At 43.0% G+C, this 23,463-nt stretch overlaps 1 protein-coding gene across 1 annotated transcript; it reads left to right on the top strand.

Annotated features, from left to right (window-relative positions):
* Nucleotides 1-241: 241 nt before the first annotated feature.
* Nucleotides 242-14,037, top strand: ZCCHC8 (zinc finger CCHC-type containing 8). Its single transcript, XM_075568275.1, has 14 exons — nucleotides 242-465; nucleotides 2,394-2,434; nucleotides 2,550-2,621; nucleotides 3,578-3,683; nucleotides 3,921-3,998; nucleotides 4,870-4,973; nucleotides 6,519-6,584; nucleotides 7,070-7,130; nucleotides 7,470-7,612; nucleotides 8,863-9,005; nucleotides 9,828-9,952; nucleotides 10,231-10,317; nucleotides 11,421-11,541; nucleotides 11,967-14,037. The coding sequence occupies exons 1-14, from the start codon at nucleotides 286-288 to the stop codon at nucleotides 12,773-12,775; spliced, it is 2,136 nt and encodes a 711-aa protein (XP_075424390.1). The 5' UTR covers nucleotides 242-285; the 3' UTR covers nucleotides 12,776-14,037.
* The last annotated feature ends 9,426 nt before the right edge of the window (nucleotides 14,038-23,463 follow it).

The following is a 23,463-nucleotide window of genomic DNA, read 5'->3' as shown; positions in this document are numbered from 1 at the left end:
GACTAGCCTGGTGAAAATATCAATTCAAATTGATAGAATAAAGGCACATTGTCATTTGTGTGCATATTAGACCCTTTCACCGCCTGTGGAGGAGGATGCACGTTGCTGGCAAGGAAGGGCTCAAGTCCTACGATTTCTTAATTGCGACGGGGCATTTTGCACACAACCAAGATGGCCGCCAAGTACTTCATGCTTCCGGCGTAACAGGCGCTTTCCCGCTATATCTGGTGACGCGTTACGCCGTTACGTCTTTGACGCCCCCACACCGCTAGAGGAGGCTGCAAGATGGCGGAGGTGGCGTTTGGGGACAGCGAGCTCTTCCAGCAGCTGGACGGAGACCTGCCACCGCCGCAGCCCGTTCACCTCCGTTTCGACGACGCCGAGCCCAACGAGGGAGATGCGGGCGGGCTGCGGGAGCAGCTGCAGCGCTGCGAGGAGACGATAAACCAACTGCGAGCGGAGAATATCCTTCCACAGGCCCGGAACAGAGGCACGGGGCCTTCTGGCGGTGGAGGGGATAGAGAAGCCCCCCCCCCCCCCCAACCTGTATCATTAACCTCTTATGTGCTCCCGTTCAACGTGACTGCTGTGGTATGGCAGCCCTGGGGTTAATGTTGCAAGGGTGGAATGGCTAAAGGTATTCATATTGTATGATGTAAACCGGGCCTTCCTCCTTTTATTGTTAACCTTTTAAGGGCCCCCACTTAAGCCACTCTGGCAGCCAACGGGTTAAACATTACCACCCCCCTCCCTTCAGTACTGTGTAAATACATACCATATAAAAAGGTTAAATACGATATATAATGACTTATATTTTGCTTTTCTCACAGTTAAATTATCAGTGCTTTACAATTTAAAAACAAAATAGCTGAAAACCATTTTAATTGTAAAAAAAAGAAACTGTACACACAAGATGGATATAACATAGCATGGTTACTGTGATACCCAGAACAAACAGCAATCACACCGCAAAGCATGATTTAACATTATTTGGGATTGTGTCCATGGTAATGATTTCAACTTGGACATTAGTTGGTACGCAACAAATGAGTTGGACAAAGTATGATTTTGTTCCAATTAACTGTGAAGCCATAAAATCGGTATTTATCCGGGCTTTATCTTTTGACTTAGTCTGCCTGGAGGCAGCGCTCGGCTAAACAGACATGTTTAGTTACATGGTCACGGAAGTGACAACCTTCTGTTCCTGCGATATGATTTGCTTCAGTTTCCTGATGGTGGTTCTGTTGTAGGATGGAAAAGTTGCTGCGTCTGGAACTGGCTGACTTTGGCATGTTGCTTCCTTATTGAGCAGTCTCCCTTGTCAGACTGTTACCCAATCCGTTGACCAGAGTATTACTATTTTGTTTTTGATCATATTCTGTATATTATAATTCAGAAAGTTGGTTTGTCCGGCTATACAAATCCACACGCTTAGTCCTAGAGCCACCAAACCTGGCATGCTATCTAATAAGACCAAACGGAAGAGTCTAGGTGGGGTTGTGGTATGTTTGGCCTATTGCTTGTATAAAATATACATCTCTTGGGTATGTTTCTGTACAAGATGTCTGCAGCTTATTGTCAGATATGACATCTAGTATGCCAGATATGTCACCTACCAGGTACAACACCCAGTGGCTGACTTGCTTAGAGAAATGGTGGACGTGGATGATTAGTATTAACCCATTGCATGAAAAGATGCTTGACGTGCATTGCAAGTTCTTATAGTGCTTAAAGTCATGGGTTCCCAACTCCAGTCCTCCCCAACAGGTCTGGTTTTAAGGATAACCCTGCTTCAGCACAGGTGACTCAGTCGAAAATTGAGCCACCTGTGCTGAAGCAGAGATTCTAAAAACCTGACCTGTTTGGGGGGGGGGGTGTCTTTGAGAACTGAAGTTGAGAATACATGGCTTAAGGCGTGGAAGCGCTATCTTTATTTATTTTTCCATGCGTCCCCCACCGGCTGTTCCCCTCTCTGCGTGCCCCACCTCTTACCTTGCCATCGGCGTCATGTTGCCATGGCAACATGACGTCACATGACCTCTCAGCGTCATTTGTCGCCGTGGCGACGCATCTACATAATCAAGGTAAGTAAGGTTTACAGAGGCCTTCGCCGCTTCCCCCGGCCCTTAGTTTAAGTGGATTTGGGAACCCCGCGCCCCCCGCAGCAAATCTCGTGCCCCCCAGTTTGCGCACCGCTGGCTTAAGGTGTTAAAAATCCAATTTTGTGTAACCTATTATCTGGTAGGATGGTTGCACTTTAGATACACTGTGCTTTTAAGTATGAACAATAAGTGGTTGAATTTTAGTATTTAATGTCTATTAATATTACGTGCTATTTGCATGAGTTTGCAATACAGAAAACTGCTTTATATTCCATAACAAATTGTAAACATCAAGAACTGAGAAGAAAATTGAACATTCTCACACGGCCAAGGTATGTTGGTTTAGTAAATCCATAATATTAATAACATGCAAATGTTCCGTTTCTTTTTCTATGTAAGTGCTGTAAATTAGATTTTAATTGTAACAATTATTTGTTTTTGTCACAGTGGATTGTCTGTGGATGATATGTTAGATGGGCCTTTGTTGCAGATCTTATTTATGAACAATGTTATTTCCAAGTAAGTGTTCCTGTAAACAGTTTTCCGTATTATTCCTTATTAAAAATGCAGAGCTCTTGGAGCTGTATAATTTCTGGAGAACTGTTGTTTTATTGTTATGATAGATATTCATGTAGCATGAAAGTTCCTAGTAGATTTAGGGATCTATGTATCCTAGTGCTCGAAACTGGAGCTTTCTCATCCTGCCCCTATGTATCAAAGCATTTTGCCCCAGCTTGGGGAGTAAAGGAGTTGGGGAGAGTTACATGGGGCAGACCACTCATGATCTATGCCTCTCCACCTCCCTTATTGCCTTACTCCCACTCCCAAAACGTTTCCTGTGCTTCACCCCAACTGCAATTCTTTACCACACAGACTCTCTCCCACCATACACATATTTAAGTTCCTTAAAAAAAAAAAAGACTTTTTCAAGGAGATTTATGCAACACTCTCCTAATGTTGATGGCCAAAGAAACACTTACACTATTCCTTCCACGCCTTATAGATTGTAAGCTCCTTGGGGCAGAGACCTCCTTCCTGTCTCTGTTTGTTTTAACACGTATGTACTCGTTTGTCATACAAAGTTGTAGTCCTCCCACATTGTGCTGCACGGTAGGAAATATTGGCGGCATACAATTAAGAGGATCATTTTGAGATGTCGCATTCTGCTGTTCTGTGCATGGTTCTTTCTCCTATTTGCTGCTCCATATATAAAGCGTAAGCCGCAATTCTGCTCCAAGGAATGGAGCAGTGTGTCAAAACACACCTTTCTCTACGTTCATACATAGAGACCCCCCCCCCGAGTTGTACTGTATAGAGCTTTCAATACCTCACAAGTCTCCTGCACAGATGTTCTTCAATTCAAGATTCCCAAAACAAAATAATATGTAGCCGTGCAGTTATTTTGACCATTGATTTGCTTCGTAAAGGAAAACGCTTCCTCTGGAAAATATTATAACCAATTTTTTTTTACACAGGCAATATCATCAGGAAGTTGAAGACTTCGTAACAAGTTTAGTTCACAGATATGAAGATCAGCAGAAATCTAACCCCGAAAAAACTTCTTTTAATATTCAGCCCCAGGTAATGTTTATTACAAGCAAAACATGCTCCAAAAATGTCCAGATGTTTATTTGAAACTGTGACACAAACTGCCAGCAGAAGGATTATAATAGCAGCGGGCTCAAAGTGGACCTGTTTACAGTTAAAGTATTCTGGCAAAGTGAATATAATGTGGGAGTTTTGTCACTGTTACATTTCTGGCATTCAATACACAAAGGTTACATTGGTAATACATAGATTTCTTCTCATTTTTTTTAGCCGTCTAGTATTTTGTTGGAAGAAAATGACAACGCCAATGTGGAAACAACAATTAAGAAAATAAAGGAAGCCTTCAGTGTGAGTTTTTTTGTTTAGTTCAGCGCTCTGTGGTCCTTCATCAGAAGCCGACTTATTACTATTGTCCCACAATCACTCCTGCCGTCTACCGCACTTATTCCCTCACTTGCTGTTTCTGTAAGTTTCCCAACATGCCACTTAGATTGTAATTTCTCCGGGGCAGGGATTTCCTTTCCTATTGTTTGACTGCTGCGCTTATTGTATTATTATAATTTCCTGTACTGTTGTCCTTGTGAAGCGCAGAGTATACTGTAGGTGCTATATAAATAAAGATATACAAGGTGTAAAGTTGATTTCTTAACCCCTTTATTGCTCTACAGGCCCCTCCGCCACTGAGTCGGTTAACATTTACTGCTTTAATGCAGTGCTTCCCAACCCCAGTTATCAAGAACCCCCAACAGGTCAGGCTTTAGGGAGATCCCTAATTTAGCACAGGCGACTCAGTCATTTTGCCTGGACCACCTGGGCTGCCGCTGGATTATTCTTACATCCTGACCTGTTGGAGGTTCTTGAGGACTGGAGTTGGGAAGCGCTGCTCTAGTGGACGTATGCATGTCTGTCATCTGAAACTGTGTAGCTAACTTGCCTGTTCTGAAAGGATAGCAAAGAAATCTCATATTTAAGCTGTAGTGGACTTCCTGTGGGGGACGGCATTGCAAAAACGAGTTCAGGCATCCCGTCACGATATGCAGTGGCACAGTCTTCTCTTTCTTTGGGAGATTAAGTAATGGAGCTGAAGTGTTGCCAGACCAGGGAGATAAAATAGGGTGGTAGGTTACTCTGAGCACCTCTGTTTGGCATATGGCGTGTGTAGATTGGGTCTCAATATGCAATGTTAGCTAAGTGTTAACACCTACTTTGTTTTTTGCAGGTTGTGGGAAGTGTCCTGTATTTTACCAGTTTCTGTCTTGATAAACTTGGACAGCCGATACTAAACGAGAACCCACAGCTGACAGAAGGATGGGAAATACCAAAGTATCCTATTAAGATGCCATATTTACACCTTTTCAGTGGTAATTCTTTTATTATTGCACAAAATATAAAAAAAAAAAAACCATGATAAAAAAAGTTTTTTGTTTTTTTACTGAATATTTTCATTTATAATAACGTGCTCAAGATCTTAGACTTGTGTGTCAGATATTCTGTCAGGTCAAAGGTTAGAATGGCCCATTGGTCAATTTTAAAAACCTTTCCCTGCTCAAGGAGATTCAAAAGATGTCCTTGTTCTGCAGCCAAGGAGGCCGACCCCTTTCACCCCTATAATAAATATTTGTGGTGTGATTTGTACGTGATATGGTGGTCAGCAGAGTAGGACAGTGGTCTGTGCAAAATGAGTTGATCAGGGGGAGCCTCCATGGGGAGAGGGAGATCTTAATCATGGTCGGTCACTATGACTATTGTGATGTCGATTCCAGCAACCTAAATTGTCACACTTTCCGCTGCTAGATCGCATTGGTAAAAGATGGTGACATATAGAAATCGTGCAGTGCTCCACAGGTTCATTTGTGTGTTAAAACCAACTTTACTGTGCTTGCTTTACTGGTCGGTTTTAAGATGGACTTATGCAGGATAGGTTGTGCCAATCTAACCTTATTGGTTTCTTTAGGGAGGTAAGTAGGCATTAGAGGTCAGTGTACAAAGGAAAGGCAATTCTAGTCCGTAACAATATTCGCACCTGGATTGAAAACTGGTTGAAGGATAGACAACAGAGGGTTGTCACAAGTTGAACCTTTTCTGGTTGGGCTAAAGTTGTGAGGGGAGTACCTCAAGGATCGGTACTGGGACCCCTGCTTTTTAACTTGTTTATTAATGACCTTGAGATTGACATAGATAACAATAAATTGTGTAAGGTAGAATCGGAGCAGGATGTCATTTCTTTCCAGAAGGACTTGGAGAGACTGGAAACGTGGGCAGGTAAATGGCAGAGGAGGTGTAATACAGATAAATGTAAGGTTATGCAGTTGGGAAACAAGAATAAACAGATGACTTGCAAATTAAATGGGGCAAAATTGGGGGAATCCTTGATGAAGAAGGATTTAGGAGTGGTGGTAGGCGACAGGCTTAGCAACAGTGCCCAAAATCATGCAGTAGCTGCAAAGGCAAACACCATCTTATCTTGCATTAAACAGGGTATGAATGGAAGGGAAGTAATAAGCCTGAAGTCTGCGTATGGGGACCTCTGCAGAGATTCACTCTATTCTCTTTTTGACAACGTAGGATGGAAACTTTTAGGTTAAGAAAATAATACTGATTACATTAGGCAAAATATTCCACTACCAATTTAGTTTTTTCATTGCCTTTTTGTTTCTTTCTAACAAGCCTTCTCATGCGGTATCCATTGGTTCTAGTTATTCTTTGGTGACTGGACATTAAAAGTTATGATACAATACAAACCGATGTCTGACGACAGAGAACTGTGTGTGATCTAAATTTACTACAGCTATAGAGTGACTTACTTCTATACATACTGTCTTCTGAATACGTTGTGTAAATAAAACACCTTAATATATTCCAATTAAGATATCAACAAGTTTTTACTCAGATTGTGTCTCTAGATGGGCAAGAAATACAAGTAAAGTCAAAAAGGTTTGTAATCTATTTTGTTTTCCTTTTACCAACACATCTGTCATATTTTGTTTAAGATTCCGGTTAACAAATTACATAATTTGTACAGAAAATACTCTAGTAACAGGGAACAAAATGTATTCGGATAAGAACAGGAGCGCTGTGTATTCTAAATATAAAAGCAACTGCACGCAATACAGTAGTAATCGTCCTTCAGGGTATTATTAAATTGAAGGTACAATATAAGTTTAGTGACTTGTGAAAGAATTCTGTTCCGATGTGTTATTTTGTCTCGCGCTCTCACTCTCTTTTTTTTTTTTTTTTAATTGTAGTTGCACATAACTTAAGGCTGCATATAAAAGTTTTCTTTGTAACCTATGCCACGCGTGGGAGAGTGTGAACGGTCTATGGCAGAATACTGTAACATTGGTTTTGTTAGCTAACCAATCTTGCCCTCACAGCTTTGCTTCCGAGTAAACCTGTTAATCTGTGGTTTTATTAAATAGACCAAAAGCATGCTGCTTCAATTGTGGCTCAGAAGAACATCAGATGAGAGACTGCACAAAAGTAAGCCATCATTTTACTTGTACTGAAAGTAATTAAGTGACCAATGAGATGTCAAACATTCTTCCCATTGTGTTATTTGCATTATTTGTTATTTATATGATGGTCACGTGTATTACTGCTGTGAAGCACTGTGTACATTAAGGGCGCTTTATAAATAAAGACATGCATACATTAGCTCTGCATGCTTACAATGTGCTTAATGATGAATATTAATGTTTCAGTATATCTTGTTTGAGGAGTAATGGTAACATGTTTATACTTTGCTGCCCTGCAGCACGCTGCTGGACCATTCACCTGTGTAGGCTAATATCTCTCCTTACATATCCTTGCCTCCTGAAGCCTCGGGACCCCGCTCACATTAGCATGAAGAGGAAAGAGTTTAATGATGCGTGTGGGGAAGCGGGAAACCGAGAGTATCAGCAGCGGTATCATGCCGAAGAAATCGAGGAGCGATTTGGCACGTTCAAGCCTGGAGTTATTAGGTGAATCTTTTTAACCTCAATCTTTCTAAAAGGAAATAAGTGATATGTTTTAAGGTTTTTAGTTATATTAAAAAAATTATACATCCAATGACTAGATTAATATGAAAGTATCAGTGGTAAGCGAGCAGTTCCTAATGCAATTTATTTTTAAGTCCCCATTTTTACAGGGTATGAACCAAACGCTATTAGTTTAAGCTCTGGGGGGACCCCAGGTCTCAAGATACTTACTGGTTTTATATCTCCCACCGGGGAAACAAAATGGCTGCCGAATTGCAGTCCAATAAGAAGCTGTGACGTGTTGCGGCTTTCTCATGGACGGCCTTTTAAACCCCCTTAAAAAAACCAGGAAGTAATACCAGTAACTTAACCAGTAAAGTTTCTTGAGACGCAGTGGTTCTCCATAGCTGAAAATAGTGCGTTTCGGAGGTTGCGGTGGATTGGTCCTTCTAGATCACACGTGTTCCTTGAGGTAGATAATGTCAATATGACTAATGGAGAGCAGAAGAGGCAGTCTTCCTAGGGGGGGGCGGATATCCTACAGACCAACAAGGCACATTAGAGAGTGCACATAATATCATAGGGATCGATTTGACCCGAGGGGGAGAAAGGGGGTGTAGTTGCCACCTGCGGATCGACAAATACAAAAGAGAAAACATGTAGCCCAGCCCCAACCAGAGTCCCTGCCGCTTGCAGCCGTTTCTCCCCTCGCCCCATGTTTTTTATAATAGATGTAATAGGAGAGTAATACGGAGCAGACCGCCATTGACATCTTATTCTCATAGAATGTAGCTGAGCAGGACTTGCACAGGTAATTAATGAGATCTTCACAGAGTTTGGCACTTACACTAAGCTCGTGCCTAATACCGCGATTATAGTGAGCGCGACGGCGTGTGCATCGCGAACAAAATGCGGGAACGCTATGAGATCGCCCATAGTGCGGGTGACCGCGCGAGAGATGAGGAGCGACCCGTGCAGCAGATTTTTGAAAAGACACATTTTGTCTTTTCACGTCACGTGAGTGGTTCAGCCAATGAGGGCGAACCAGCCTCGTGACGTCACAGCCACGCCTCCCCGTCGCCTCGGATCACAGTGCAAGGATCGATCGAGCGACGGGCGCATTCCTACTATAAACGCAGCCTAACTGTAATGTCTATTGGATAATATAGTACCCGCCTCTCTGGTACGTAAGGTGATTTTCTATGTACAAAAGGTATAAGAATAAAAATAGTAATGTATTTAATTTGTTTTAGTGAGGAGCTTCAAGATGCACTCGGCATTTGTGAGCAGAATATTCCCCCATTTATATATCAAATGCGTAAGTTAGGCTACCCCCCAGGGTGGCTGAAAGAGGCGGAACTAGAGAACTCGGGACTTTCTTTATACGATGGAAAAGGTATGCAATGGTAAAGATGTCCTGTATTGTCTGTGCAGCCGTCCGTATGACATAAGGCATATCTGGCTGCTAATTCCATTTGACTGTAGGCTTTGTGAACAGGGATGGAGAACCTTTGGGTTTGGATTGACAGTTGAGTGGGGGATGGTTCTGACTTGCTTTGAAGGGCTCTCCAGTGCAAAACAGATGCTGTTTATTAAAAAAAAAATAAAGCTGTAACGTTTACACGTTTGTAATACACCTGTGGAAGCAACAGCTAATGTTAAAAACAAGCAAACATCCCGTAATGTATAGAAACGCGAGTATCACTACATGCATTGAGCATCTGTTCCTTTTTGTCCATACAGTAAACACAACGCACAGAACCTTGTCATTCAAATGGAGCATTTTTGTGCTATTTAACAAGTCTTCCAACGTAGTGATTTCTCTATTCTACTTTGTAGTGAGTTAGATGCAACGTAGGCTGTTGTAACAGATCATATATTCCTTGATATTTAGCCTTTTTTGTTTTATTATTTATTTATTTATTACTTGTGCGGCTTCTGTAATACCCACATTTTTTTTGTTTTTTCCTCAGGACTCCAATAATTTTTTTTTTTTTTTTTTTTTTTTAAATGTTTCTAACCTTTTCAAGAGTTCAACATGTGTAATTATTTATTTTTTACTTTCTATGTGGCCCTGACCCCCATTTAAGTAAAAGTTTTGTATAATATAATAAGGAACAGCCTCTGCGATATCACGAGTGCATAACTAACCTGTATCTCAAGTTTATTTTTCAATCGTTTAGACCATTTTCTCAAAAAAAAATTCTTCTGTTTTTAGATTCAAGCGACAGGGAGATAGAGGACGGGGAATCCGGAGCAAAGAAGAAACACGTGTCTTACGATGTCTCTAAATTAGTAACCTACCCCGGCTTCAATTTTTCTACCCCACCAGGGATGGTGGATGTAAGTTTACCGCAGCCTTTCAGTATCCGCATAAAACTCTGATGCATCAAGGATGCCACCTGGTAATCAGCCACTTGTAGAGATGAACCCTTTCTGCTGCCAGCAAGGCTAAGGACCAAGCTGAAGCACCGGAACGGCTCTGTGCAGCCATATTCAATGTCCAAATAATGAAGAACGGCGCTGCTGTTTGGATGAGGTTGCACTGTCTTTGTTTAGCGGTCCATCCCATGATGTGAATAGTAATGGTGCTTGCCTTTCCTTTTCTTTTTTTTCCCCAGGACTGGAGGCTATTCGGATCCGTTCCAATGCAGCACACGCACCAAAAGGATGTTTTTGCTAACTATCTGTCATATAATTTTCCTTCAGTAAGTGTATCTTTCATTGGCCCGTGAACTGCTGCGCATAGTAGGGATTTGTATAGCCAATCGCTGCAGAGGTTAAATACCAGGTCTAAAGGTTTATTAAAACCAACGTCTTCAAACAGACCAGTTAACGAGCACAGTAAAGTCGTTTTTTCACACCACAATATCCCCCTGGAGCGCTGTTTTATTTCACTATCTTTTATTAGAGCCGACACTGAATTTTGGCGCCTGAGGCGAGCGCAGAGAGCCGTCGCCCCCAAGAGCCCACAGAGCCCCTTGTCCAGTCAGCATCTCCTTCTACGTGGTACCACGTGATAGCAGGAGGAGGTGCTGTAGCTTAGAGCGGGGGGGGGGGGGCTCAACGCCAGTCCTTAACCTGACCTGTTGGGGGGTGGGGGGTGGGGTTCAGGCTATCCCAGCTTCAACATAGGTGGCTCAATAAGTCCCGGCTTCAGCACAGGTGGTGCAGTCTTCGACTGAGGCTCTGATTTAGCCACCAGGGATATGCTGAAAACCTGACCTGTTGCTTAGAGGCACCGATGGCACTGCCATCAAGCCGGCCCTAGGGCTGCATTTTCTGTGCCTCCTGCATTCCTGATATCATTCCCGGAACGAAAGGAGGCACAAGAAATGCCGCCTGCGGCCGTCTCCCCTTTTGCTCTCACCTGGCACCGGCCCTGACCCATCCAGCAGTGGGAAGTGGCAACTTTGGTTGCTCGAATCGACATCACAATGATTAAGATCTCCCTCTCCACATGGAAGCTCCTCCTGATTAGCTCATTTAGCACAGACCACTGTCCTAATCTGCTGACCATCATATCATGTACAAATCACACCACAAAAAGTTGTTATAGGAGAGGGAAAAGGGGTCAACCACTTGGCATGGGACGCCATATTTTTACCCTAGGCTTTACTTCTGTTAACTCAGACATTTATACTCACTATTACTCGTTTTGGTTCTTTGACACGTTACTGCTATAATGCTCTCTTCTCCACAGGTACATACATTAGTGTATTTAGACTTGTAGAGTACACAATCTGATCATGTAAGACTATTGCAAGGCATATAAGGGTGTCACTCACATTTCGTGTTTTCGTCGTCTTAGCTAAGTCCAAAATCCAACCATAAGAGATCTTCTTCTCAGTCAAGTTCTTCAGACAGAAAGAAGCTAAAGAGATCTGGAAACAGCACAGCCGAGTCGCCCGTGGATATGGATGTAGATTCAGGTATAGTACTTATACTTAAAGGAGCACCTCCTCCTACTGTTCTTTCACATGCTTGTGAAGCAGGGAGTCTCCAGAGCTGTTAATCTTTGCTCCGGAGGCCCCCAGGCTCCCCAAATACTTGCTATTGAAGGTGCTGCCGGTTGCTTCTCTCCGGGGGATACGCAATAAAGGTTTAAATGGCACGGTGGCCAAAGGGAAGCTGTTGCGGTTTCCTTTTGCACCACCATGATGCGGGGAATGTTACCCGCCAGGAAGTATTGGTGGCACCGTCCTTGTAAGTATCTTGGGAACCAGGGTATCCCCTGAGATGAAATTACGGCAGTTCAGCACCGAAGGCCTCCTGTTTTATAACCATTCAATAAAAAAGGGTCTGCAGTGTTGGGCTGAAGAACCGTGCCCATTAATAACACTTTATTTGGTTTCAGATTTAGATAAACCTCTCGGCTCTCCTTCCAACAAAGGCTTTAAGTTTCAGCCTCCACTTCCTCCTGGATCTCCATTATGTGGGACCCCGCCACCGCTACCACGTGGAACTCCTCCACCAACTCCTCCAAACTTCACTCCCCCTCTTCCCAAAGGCACACCACCACTCACCCCAAATAGTGGCTCTCCCATGGCTCGTGGCCGAGGGGGCTTTAATTCCCAGCCACATGTGGTGGACTCCATGGATGAAGACACATTGACCTTGGAAGAGCTGGAAGAGCAACAACGTTTGATTTGGGCGGCTCTGGAGAACGCTGAGAGCACAAACAGCGATTCTGAAGTACATACACCTTTAACTGTAGATTCCGTCACCTCCTCCCCAAGTAGGACTGAGTTGGACAATATCTTGGGTGCGAAGGCTGCTTCTCATAAGCCAGTCAATGATCCTCAGGGTTCTGGTGTTCTCTTAGAGACCTGTGCAGCAGAACCTGACAAAAGCAGTGCTGTGGCGCCGGAGGAAGACGAGCCATCAATTGAGAAAAGCAATGGTGACTCTAATGTCCTGGAGGATAATGGATCAACCACACAAATTAGCCAGGAGAAATTGGAAGAGGAAGATGCTTCAGAAGCGGCCACCTGCGTGGGATCCCCTGCTAAAGATTCGGGCATCCCAGATATGAGTAAGTTTGCTGCAGGGATCACGCCGTTCGAATACGACAACATGTCAGAATCAACTGGCGTTTACCTCCGGCTTAGAAGCGTGCTAAAGAATTCCCCAAGAAACCAGCAAAAGGGCAAAAAGTCGGTTTAGTGTAGTAGTTGCGCACCGAGACGGTGTGGGAGGGTAAGATAGGTTTTCTTTCTCCGTTGTCATCCAGCCTAATGTCGGAGAGCATTTCTTTTTAATATAACTGCCTCAAAGATTAAGTGTGTGTGCTTACAATATAAAACCTAAAACAAACGGGGTCGAGCTATGATTCGCTGCTCCCAAGGATTTGATTTGTGACACGTGCCCCTGGAAGCATCAGAGGCTGAAAGTGCATTGAGGTTCGTTACTAATCCGACTGGTTTCTGCCTGCGTCGGAAGGACATGCCATTCTCTCGTTCCCCTGCTGTTTAACTCTGCCGCAGTGAGGAGAACAAGTCCATGCAGTTCTAGAGGAATCTGAAGCCAGAAGGCGCTGTAATGGATCTCGATGCATTTCACCCTGCCTGAATCCTGCAGTCACGACTGACCGTACACAGATATGCTGCCTGCCTGCTGTCCTGTTGGTAGGACGTGCAAATAGACTTTTTATTCTGTACAGGTCCTACTTTGTACATATTCAATCTTTACTCTGGCGGGGGCCTGAAACCCTGGAATGGGTTAGGTCAGGTGGGGAGCCAACTTCAGTCCTCAAGGGCCACAACAGGTCTGGTTTTCAGGATATCCTTGCTTCAGCACAGGTACTGTAGTCAACGACTGAGCCACTGACTGAACCAGCTGCGCTGAAGCAGGGATATCCGGAAAATCTGACCTGTTGGTGGCCCTTGAGGACTGGAGTTGCCCTTCCCTGAGTTAGGTGTTAATCTGCCTCAGTATAAATTGCAAATTCAAACACCTCAAGGTAAGAGTTTAGTATGTAACCTTTCAATGAGCGATAACAACCTATTTCTGTTTTTGTTACTCTTAAATATAGTGAATCTATCAAAAGTTTCAGCATTTATTTAGCAGTTTTACATTTTATACAATTTCGACTGGTACATTTGAGGTAGGGTGGGGGTTATTTTTTAATCTGTCTTTCTTGAAAATTGTTTATCTTCCGAATGATGCCACAGATCAGTTTAATGTATTCCATGTTTTTGATGTTCTGAGACCTTTTACTATGCGTTTTGGTTTCAGACCGATGGGAATGATCAAGAATTCAGTATTAACTTCACTATTCTAGATATTTTTATACATGATTTCAGTGCGTCGGTTTTAATGCCACCTCTACCCTTTTCTAAGACCATTCCTCAGAAACTTGCTGTACAGATTTGTTTTGTTTTTTTCCCCCTGCGTACAGAAGTTTAATAAACGAGTTTTAATATAAACGTGTTTCCCTCTTGATTTGTAAACTACTTAGTGCTTTATTACGGTCTTCCTTCACGTATATACCAGGGGTGGGAAACTCCAGTCCTCAACGGCAACCAGCAGTCTAGATATTCGGGATCTCTCGGCTTCAGCACAGGGTGGCTCAGTCAACGACTGCACCACCTGTACTGAAGCGGGGATATCCTGAAAACCTGACCTGCTGCTGGCCCTTGAGGACTGGAGTTGGCCACCCCCTGGTATAAAGTATGCTTCTTATATTCCAGTTACAGATACTGTGGTGGAACAACGCCTGCACAAGGAACAAATAAGCTGCCTGTCTAAAAGATGAAAGGTGTTGCTGTAATATTGAAGCTGCATTGGTCCTAAATAAGTTTTATTCTTTGTAACCTGTAGTATGTTTATTTGAAAATAACACATAGCTGAGCCTCTGAGACGTTAAAAGGGGTTCCTATATGTGGTCATCTCTTGCTACACCTGTTTCTATCCTCTGTTCTTCGCTGGCGTTTCTGGTCTGTTCTTCAGTCTCTATTCCATGTTTAGTGGATGTTTCAGGCACAGACTCGGCGCCTGCAAGTCCCAACTGAAGAATCCCATCCTACGAGAACACTTTAGCTAGTGATAACTTTCCCATAACCTCTACCCGTGTCTCTTTCATTTTCTCTTGCTCACATACGGTACATCATACGCTTGCAGGGCTCAAAATCTCTACTGCCAATAACACTATTGCCTTTAGATCTATTTCAAAAGAGGGAGTGTGGTCTTCCTAAACAGTAGCTACAGCAACCCAAGGAAACAAAATCATTAAACAGGTGGAGAGAGGGGGAATGCAGCAAGTATTCTGTATTATTACACAACTGATTAAGAAGAAAAAACAGGATTTTGAAAAAAATCTTTTAAGATTAAAATAATTTCTCACGCTTGTTACCTTGAGCACGCACACCATTTTATTAGCAGTGGTTGGTATGCATTATAATAATAGCCTGTTCTTGTATAGTGCTGCTAGTTTTACATAGCGCTTTACAGAGACATTTTTGCAGGCACAGATCCCTGCCCCGTGGAGCTTACAATCGATGGTTTTGGTGCCTGGTGCACAGGGAGCCAACACTGGGAATTTAACCAGGTTCGCCTGCTTCAAACACATATAATGCGAAATATATACAATATCTGCACTGTATATGAGCAAAGCAATACAATACAGGAAGAAATTTATTTTTGTTTTTTAGACATGTCAACTCACTGATTTTTTTTTTTTAAGTCTCACTTATTTTGTTTCTGACTTGCTGATTGCTCAGACTTCAAAGACGCCTATGATAAAAATCAGTCCTTTTCAAATCTCACCAATGTCAGTCTTTGGAGGGATGACCACCTGCTTTTTATGGTACCATATGTTTGCGGTGTCTATAATATAGCTTACATATGCATTGCGGTTTTTAAGGACACAGTTGTTGAATTAATTTACTTGTACCTTCAGCTGCCCTCTCTTGCAATGTTTTCCAACAGCCGCAGTCACTCTGCTGATAAGAAGTCATCTTATCACTGTAATACTCAGAAGTCCATTCTAATTGACATCTATGATTACAGATATTTAGGTGTAATGTAAGATGATCATGCTGTCAGGAAAAAATAGATGTCATGCTTACAATAAAGCACACACAGAATCGTGTACAAAACAAAGTGGCTTAGGTCAGGGGTGCTCAAGTCCAATCCCCAAGATCCTCCCCCAACAGGTCAGGTTTTCTGGATATCCCTGCTTCAGCATAGGTGGTGCATCGAAGACAGCCACTGATTGAGCCACCTGTGCTGAAGAGGGGATATCCTGAAAACCTGACCTGTTGGAGGGGACTTGACGAGTTGAGCACCCCTGAAGTAGGTGTTTACAACCTCCAAGATTGATACCTTGTCGGTCTCTTTGTTCCGGGCATGACTCCTACTGCAACAAACTGCTAGCTATTGTTGGTTTGCCATTGAAATTTAGTTCAAACGTGCTTGATTGCATCCCCCTCATGTTCCAAATTTTTAAACGATGGTAGCGTTGGTGATTTGATGCCTAATTGTTTTAATTAGATAATACATTTTATTTTGTTACACAATGTTTTCATGGCAAGCAAATGGTTTTCATTGTTATGTAACGCCAGGGAATTTTTTTTTCTTGCACCCGTCTTCACACTTGGATAAATGACCCCTAAAATGACTGGCTCCTAATTACTGTTGGTTCCTTTGTTGTCCAGTCCTTGTTATGAATGTTTCCAGACTGACATGCTGAGGTTAAGTGGAAATGTTTATGTCACCGGCAGTGAATGTTCAAAGAGCAGCTCTACCATCTAACTATAGAAGCTGAGTCTGTCTACAGGAAAATAGCACGAACGTCAGAGTGAAGCAGCACTTTAGTAGCTACAAGACGGTTCAAACTTTCACTGCCTCTCCTAGCAAGTGACAATGACTTGTTCAAAAGTGATTTGTTTCGTTGGTTCCAGCTCTGCCATTTTTACTTTAATACTTTGCAAATGAGCCTAGTATGGAATGAAAAATTGCAGAGCTGGAAATAACCAACTAAACTGTTTACACAAATCACTTTCAAAATAACATTAAATATCGGTCAGATTTCAATAATGAGTGATTATTTTCTATAAAGGGTAACCATGCTTGTGGAATTGAGAGGTCGTAGGTGCATCATCGTCCATGTATTTTAAAGAATGTGGTAATCTCATGCAGGGCTACACTCAACCCCCTGTGTTTTTAAGGTTCTGTCCCACAGGGCAGGTCCAAGGAAAATGTTTTCTTCCACGTGATCACATACTGCATTGCAAATCTTCTAGTGCAGATGTGCTTAAGCCCCCTCAACAGGTTAGGTTTTCAGGATATCTGCTTCAGCACAGGTGGCTCAATCCAGAGGCTCGATTGAAAAACAGCCTCTGAGCCACCTGTGCTAAATCAGGGACTGATTGAGCCACTTGTGCTGAAGCAGGGATATCCTGAAAACCTGACCTGTTGGGGAGGGGCTTGATGGCTGGAGTTGAGCCCGCTGCCCTAGTGGTTTATCAATTTTTACAGTAATATTTACTTGGCTTTAAAAAAAAAAAAACCCCCGCAATTGCAATAGTTCAGCCTGTATTAGGTTAGTATTTTCATTCACGGACATGGGAATTTATCACAAAATCTAAACATTGAATGATAAACTAACATTTCAGTGTAAATAATTACTGGCAAAAGCCTGCGCTCCCCTACCAAAAAAAAAACCTGGTCATGATGTAGAACTTCACATTATAAAACAATTTAAAATACATAAACACTGACAAAATAACATCTAGTCACTGTCTGAAAGAGCTTGCAATCTAATGGGCAAGGTGAGAAACATGTAGACAAAAGCAATAATTGGTACCCTCTAAAAAAAGGTATTTAAAATAATTATGTTAAAAAGGCTGAGTCTCTAACTTGTATTTACTCAGAGACAATTGAATCAGTAATTGGAGAAGGTGTATTCTACTATAATGCTATCTAATTGTATATATTCTCTTTTATGATTGTACACCTGTATTTCAACTACTGAAAATGAGGCTGCAAGTTCTCCAGGGCAGGGATATTCTGCATATGTATATCTCTGCATGCACTGACAATGTTTCATCATTAATAAGGGCTGCCAGGTGTCCAGTATTGAAACATTCTCTTTCATGATTTTTGGAGAGCAAAGTCTTTGTTTATGTCTTGAAACGATAAGCTATGAAGTTTGTCACTCTGCACGTGATACTTAGGGTCATTTCAATGAAAATGGCCACATTTATAGAGAATCTTCTTTTCCCATATCTACTTTAGCATGTGATTTTAAAACGTGTAAGGCGTTAATTTTTTCCTCTTTTTGAGGCCCTTCATACTGCGAGGCCCCTCATACTGCCAGGCCCCTCATACTGCCAGGCCCCTCATACTGCGAGGCTCCTCATACTGCCAGGCCCCTCCATATTGTGAGGCCCTGCATATTGTGAGGCCCTAAGCTGTAGCTTATTTAGCTTATGCGTAAGTCTGTCACTGAGTACAGGTTTGCAATGTGTTCTAATTCTGTTCTACTGATACAATTATTGCACAACCAGAGCACAGAAGAAGATGCCGTCAGTGTTTATAGTAAACTGTATCATAGCAACTGTCTGCATATACGTGTACTGACTGCTATGGTGACACTGTCTGCATATACGTGTACTGACTGCTATGGTGACACTGTCTGCATATACGTGTACTGACTGCTATGGTGACACTGTCTGCATATACGTGTACTGACTGCTATGGTGACACTGTCTGCATATACGTGTACTGACTGCTATGGTGACACTGTCTGCATATACGTGTACTGACTGCTATGGTGACACTGTCTGCATATACGTGTACTGACTGCTATGGTGACACTGTCTGCATATATGTGTACTGACTGCTATGGTGACTTCCACAGATCACTCACAGATGAGTTATTGGGTCAAAAGCCATAAAAGAAAGAAGGCTCCATACACCCATTTCACTGCTTACAAACAGTACAACAAACACAGGATCATTTCTACCGAGTGCAAATCATACAGTTTAGAAGCATAGCTTCTTAGGTTAAAAAGTGTTTGGAGAGTGACTCAAATTTCACCTGCTTTGTTTGCCACCATAAAATGAAAGCATGTAACATAGTGATGGAATAGAAACAGAGGAGTTAAGGAAGCAAGTGATACCTGGTGAGGCCGGGAGCTTTCCAACCATAACAAAGGCACCTCGTCCAGTCACCCTGGTGCTGCATCGTCCAGTAACCCTGGTGGCGCATCGTCCAGTCACCCTGGTGGCGCATCGTCCAGTCACCCTGGTTGGGCATCGTCCAGTCACCCTGGTGGCGCATCGTGCAGTCACCCTGGTGGTGCAAAGAAGTTACAGATGCTCCTGTTTGTATGAACCCAGCATAGAATAATCATAACGTCATACAGCACTTTTCTCACAGCGGGTAACAGTTATAGTATACTGTACAGTACATAGGATTATTACAGACATTTCCTGCCCCCATGCACTTACAATCTATGATTTTGGTGTCTGAGGCACAGGGAGATTAGGTGATTTGCCCAGGGCACAAGGCGCTGACACAAGTATTTGAACCAGGGTTCCCCCGCTTCACACTGAGTGCCAGAGTCAGTGTCTTTACTCACTGAGCCGATCCTTCTCTATGCACATACAGTATTTCCCATAGCATTAGACACCCCGTATAAATATTTGGGGTCAACCTCGTAATTTAAGATGCACACAAAAAGGGACAGATTTACTAAGTCCTTGGGAACGTTACGCACAGTACAAGTGGAAATGCATTGTAGTTATGGCGGGTCTGTGAAACCCAAAGGGTTCTGCATTGCAAAGCAACCTCCCTCGCTGATAAGGCGATGTTATCAGAGGTATTCACCATGCTTATGAAATGCTTTGTTGTAGAAATTGGACCTTTAGGAAACACTTAATGGCGTACGTCCCCCAAAACAATATAAGTACGCTCAATGTAAAGCCCTTTTAAGCAGATTACCAGCCTTGTTGTTTTCTTAGCTCTTTTTGATATTATATCAGTTATATTCAGTACAGGCATACCCCGCTTTAAGGACACTCACTTTAAGTACATTCGCAAGTAAGGACATATCGCCCAATAGGCAAACGGCAGCTCACGCATGCGCCTGTCAGCATGTCCTGAACAGCAATACCAGCTCCCTACCTGTACCGAAGCTGTGCACAAGCGGGGAGACTATAGAGCCTGTTACACATGCGTTATTTACATCAGTTCTGCACGTATATCACGATTACAGTACAGTACATGCATCGATAAGTGGGGAGAAAAGGTAGTGCTTCACTTTAAGTACATTTTTGCTTTACATACATGCTCCGGTCCCATTGCGTACGCTAATGTGGGGTATGCCTGTATATAGATTATTTTAAAAGGCCCAAAGCCTGCCGTAGAGTGTTCGCATGGCAATCCTCACGGTTTATTTTTACTTTCTAAACTCTAGCAGGCAGCACAGAGCTGTTTTCCATGCAGACTACAAAAGGTCTTGTCAGAAAAGTTGTCTTATCTTAACCATCTCAGATAAGGTTCTAAGGTGATGCCACCAATTGGGAGGGAACAGCCATATTAATATAATGTAGAGTCTGGACTTATTTTTTTTTTTAGAAATAAATGCACAGTTAAAAAAAATACAAAATGGTTGAGAAATCTTTAAAAATAAACATGCAGGGGGCGCTGCTCCTTTAAAGATGCATATTATGCAACACGCACACTAACCAGGAATCCCCCAATAAGATTCTGAACACTACACCATCAATAAAAAAAAATGACCAGGGGGGGTAGAAAGGTACCCAATAGGACGATGGACGATACCATAAGACTAGTGAAATAAATAGCTCAGGATATCAGACAGAGGTGTATGGGTCGAAAAGAGTACAAACATACTGAAGGAGGGAAGAGCCCTTATATAAATGATTTGGTTAGTCTGTCAGAGGTTCAAAACAGACGAAGGAAAAGCTGGGGTATACTATCAAGAGGGAATAAGTTGAAGGTAAAATGATATAACGGATTGACATAGTACAAGTAAATGTTTACAAGTTGAGTTGAAGGTTCAAGTGTTACTATATTAAAAATAAAAAAGGAAATAATGCAAAACAAATATTGTATGGAACATAAAGAGATACCTGTATAAGAATCTGCTACATTATGCATGTTGAAAATATACTGTATGTACAAGTCTGCAGAATTTCCAATAAAAATATTTGACAAAAAAAAAAAAAGATGCATATTAGAGTTTTTTTTTAAAATTTTATTTGGTGGGAGGCAAGGATTCTCTGGAGTTGAAACCTGTTCATTTCAGCTCAGGGATACTTCCCTCCTGTATGTCGTACCAGTCGCAGCCCTGGCTGGGCACGCAATATGGCAGTTTAAAGCACCTGTGTTACGCGGGCAAACGACGTTGCAGCTTCCTATTGGCGGGACCTTTAAACATGCAGGAGATACTGGCAGCACCTATGGAGGCGAGTATCTAAGGACGCAGGGCGGTCCCTGAGCTGAAATGTGCGAGGTTCAACTCCTGAGACCCTCTGCTTCATACCTTAGAGGGGCAAGGGAGGGAGGGGGGGGGGGATTTTTTAAAGGAAATGTTCCTTTAAAGTACTACAGTTTTTTTAATAGGGGTTCCCCGGGCATCCCTAAAGGGTTCCCTGCAATTTTCAGGTCATTTGAAAATCTGACCAAATACAGGTGAATGTACAATGCATCTGATCTCAGCCACGCGATTAGAGAGGGTCGGGGGTCCTTACAATGCATCTGATCTCAGCCACGCGATTAGAGAGGGTCGGGGGTCCTTACAATGCATCTGATCTCAGACGTGCTATTAGAGAGGGTTGGGGTTCCTTACAATGCACCTGATCTCAGACGCGCTATTAGAGAGGGTTGGGGTTTCTTACAATGCATCTGATCTCAGACGCGCTATTAGAGAGGGTCGAGGGTCCTTACAATGCAACTGATCTCAGCCACGCGATTAGAGAGGGTCGGGGTTCCTTACAATGCATCTGATCTCAGACGCGCTATTAGAGAGGGTTGGGGTTCCATACAATGCATCTGATCTCAGACGCGCTATTAGAGAGGGTTGGGGTTCCTTACAATGCACCTGATCTCAGACGCGCTATTAGAGAGGGTTGGGGTTTCTTACAATGCATCTGATCTCAGACGCGCTATTAGAGAGGGTCGGGGGTCCTTACAATGCAACTGATCTCAGCCACGCGATTAGAGAGGGTCGGGGGTCCTTACAATTAATCTGATCTCAGACGCGCTATTAGAGAGGGTTGGGGTTCCTTACAATGCATCTGATCTCAGACGCGCTATTAGAGAGGGTCGGGGTTCCTTACAATGTATCTGATCTCAGCCGCGCTATTAGAGAGGGTTGGGGTTCCTTACAATGCATCTGATCTCAGACGCGCTATTAGAGAGGGTTGGGGTTCCTTACAATGCATCTGATCTCAGACGCGCTATTAGAGAGGGTTGGGGTTCCTTACAATGCATCTAATCTCAGAGGCGCTATTAGAGAGGGTTGGGGTTCCATACAATGCATCTGATCTCAGACGCGCTATTAGAGAGGGTTGGGGTTCCTTACAATGCACCTGATCTCAGACATGCTATTAGAGAGGGTTGGGGTTTCTTACAATGCATCTGATCTCAGACGCGCTATTAGAGAGGGTCGGGGGTCCTTACAATGCAACTGATCTCAGCCACGCGATTAGAGAGGGTCGGGGGTCCTTACAATTAATCTGATCTCAGACGCGCTATTAGAGAGGGTTGGGGTTCCTTACAATGCATCTGATCTCAGACGCGCTATTAGAGAGGGTCGGGGTTCCTTACAATGTATCTGATCTCAGCCGCGCTATTAGAGAGGGTTGGGGTTTCTTACAATGCATCTGATCTCAGACGCGCTATTAGAGAGGGTTGGGGTTCCTTACAATGCATCTGATCTCAGACGCGCTATTAGAGAGGGTTGGGGTTCCTTACAATGCATCTGATCTCAGACGCTATTAGAGAGGGTTGGGGTTCCTTACAATGGATTTTATCTCAGACGTGCTATTAGAGAGGTATTTGAACCAGGGTTCCCCCGCTTCACACTGAGTGCCAGAGTCAGTATCTTTACTCACTGAGCCGATCCTTCTCTATGCACATACAATATTTCCCATAGCATTAGACACCCCATATAAATATTTGGGGTCAACCTCGTAATTTAAGATGCACACAAAAAGGGACAGATTTACTAAGTCCTTGGGAACGTTACGCACAGTACAAGTGGAAATGCATTGTAGTTATGGCGGGTCTGTGAAACCCAAAGGGTTCTGCATTGCAAAGCAACCTCCCTCGCTGATAAGGCGATGTTATCAGAGGTATTCACCATGCTTATGAAATGCTTTGTTGTAGAAATGTGACCTTTAGGAAAAACTTAATGGCGCACGTCCCCCAAAACAATATAAGTGCGCTCAATGTAAAGCCCTTTTAAGCAGATTACCAGCCTTATTGTTTTTTTTAGCTGAATATATTCAGTACAGGCATACCCCGCTTTAAGGACACTCACTTTAAGTACACACGCGATTAAGGACATATCGCCCAATAGGCAAACGCCAGCTCGCGCATGCGCCTGTCAGCATGTCCTGAACAGCAATACCGGCTCCCTAGTGAGGGTTGGGGTTCCTTACAATGCATCCGATGTCAGGCGCACCATTAGAGATTGTTGAGGTTCCTCAGAATTTCAAAATAACCACAAAAAGTCTACAAAACACCGATCTACATCCTCAGCTCTAGTGTGAGAGAGAGGGGCAGAGACAGAACACAGGTACCATGTTCATACTAAAAATGTTTTAACCTGCTATAATAGTCTAAACTTAAAGGGGACAGTACAGGTGATACCATA

This window comes from Ascaphus truei, chromosome 13 (assembly GCF_040206685.1).
Source record: "Ascaphus truei isolate aAscTru1 chromosome 13, aAscTru1.hap1, whole genome shotgun sequence".
Taxonomy (NCBI): Eukaryota; Metazoa; Chordata; class Amphibia; order Anura; family Ascaphidae; genus Ascaphus; species Ascaphus truei.
Note: the sequence above shows the minus strand (reverse complement) of the source record. Positions and strands in the feature narration are given on the sequence as shown.

Coding starts and splice junctions, on each gene's coding strand:
- ZCCHC8 (XM_075568275.1), top strand. CDS start 286: ATGGCGGAGGTGGCGTTTGGGGACAGCGAGCTCTTCCAGCAGCTGGAC. Junction 7,613..8,862: donor TTCAAGCCTGGAGTTATTAG/GTGAATCTTTTT, acceptor AATTTGTTTTAG/TGAGGAGCTTCAAGATGCAC. Junction 9,006..9,827: donor TTCTTTATACGATGGAAAAG/GTATGCAATGGT, acceptor TTCTGTTTTTAG/ATTCAAGCGACAGGGAGATA.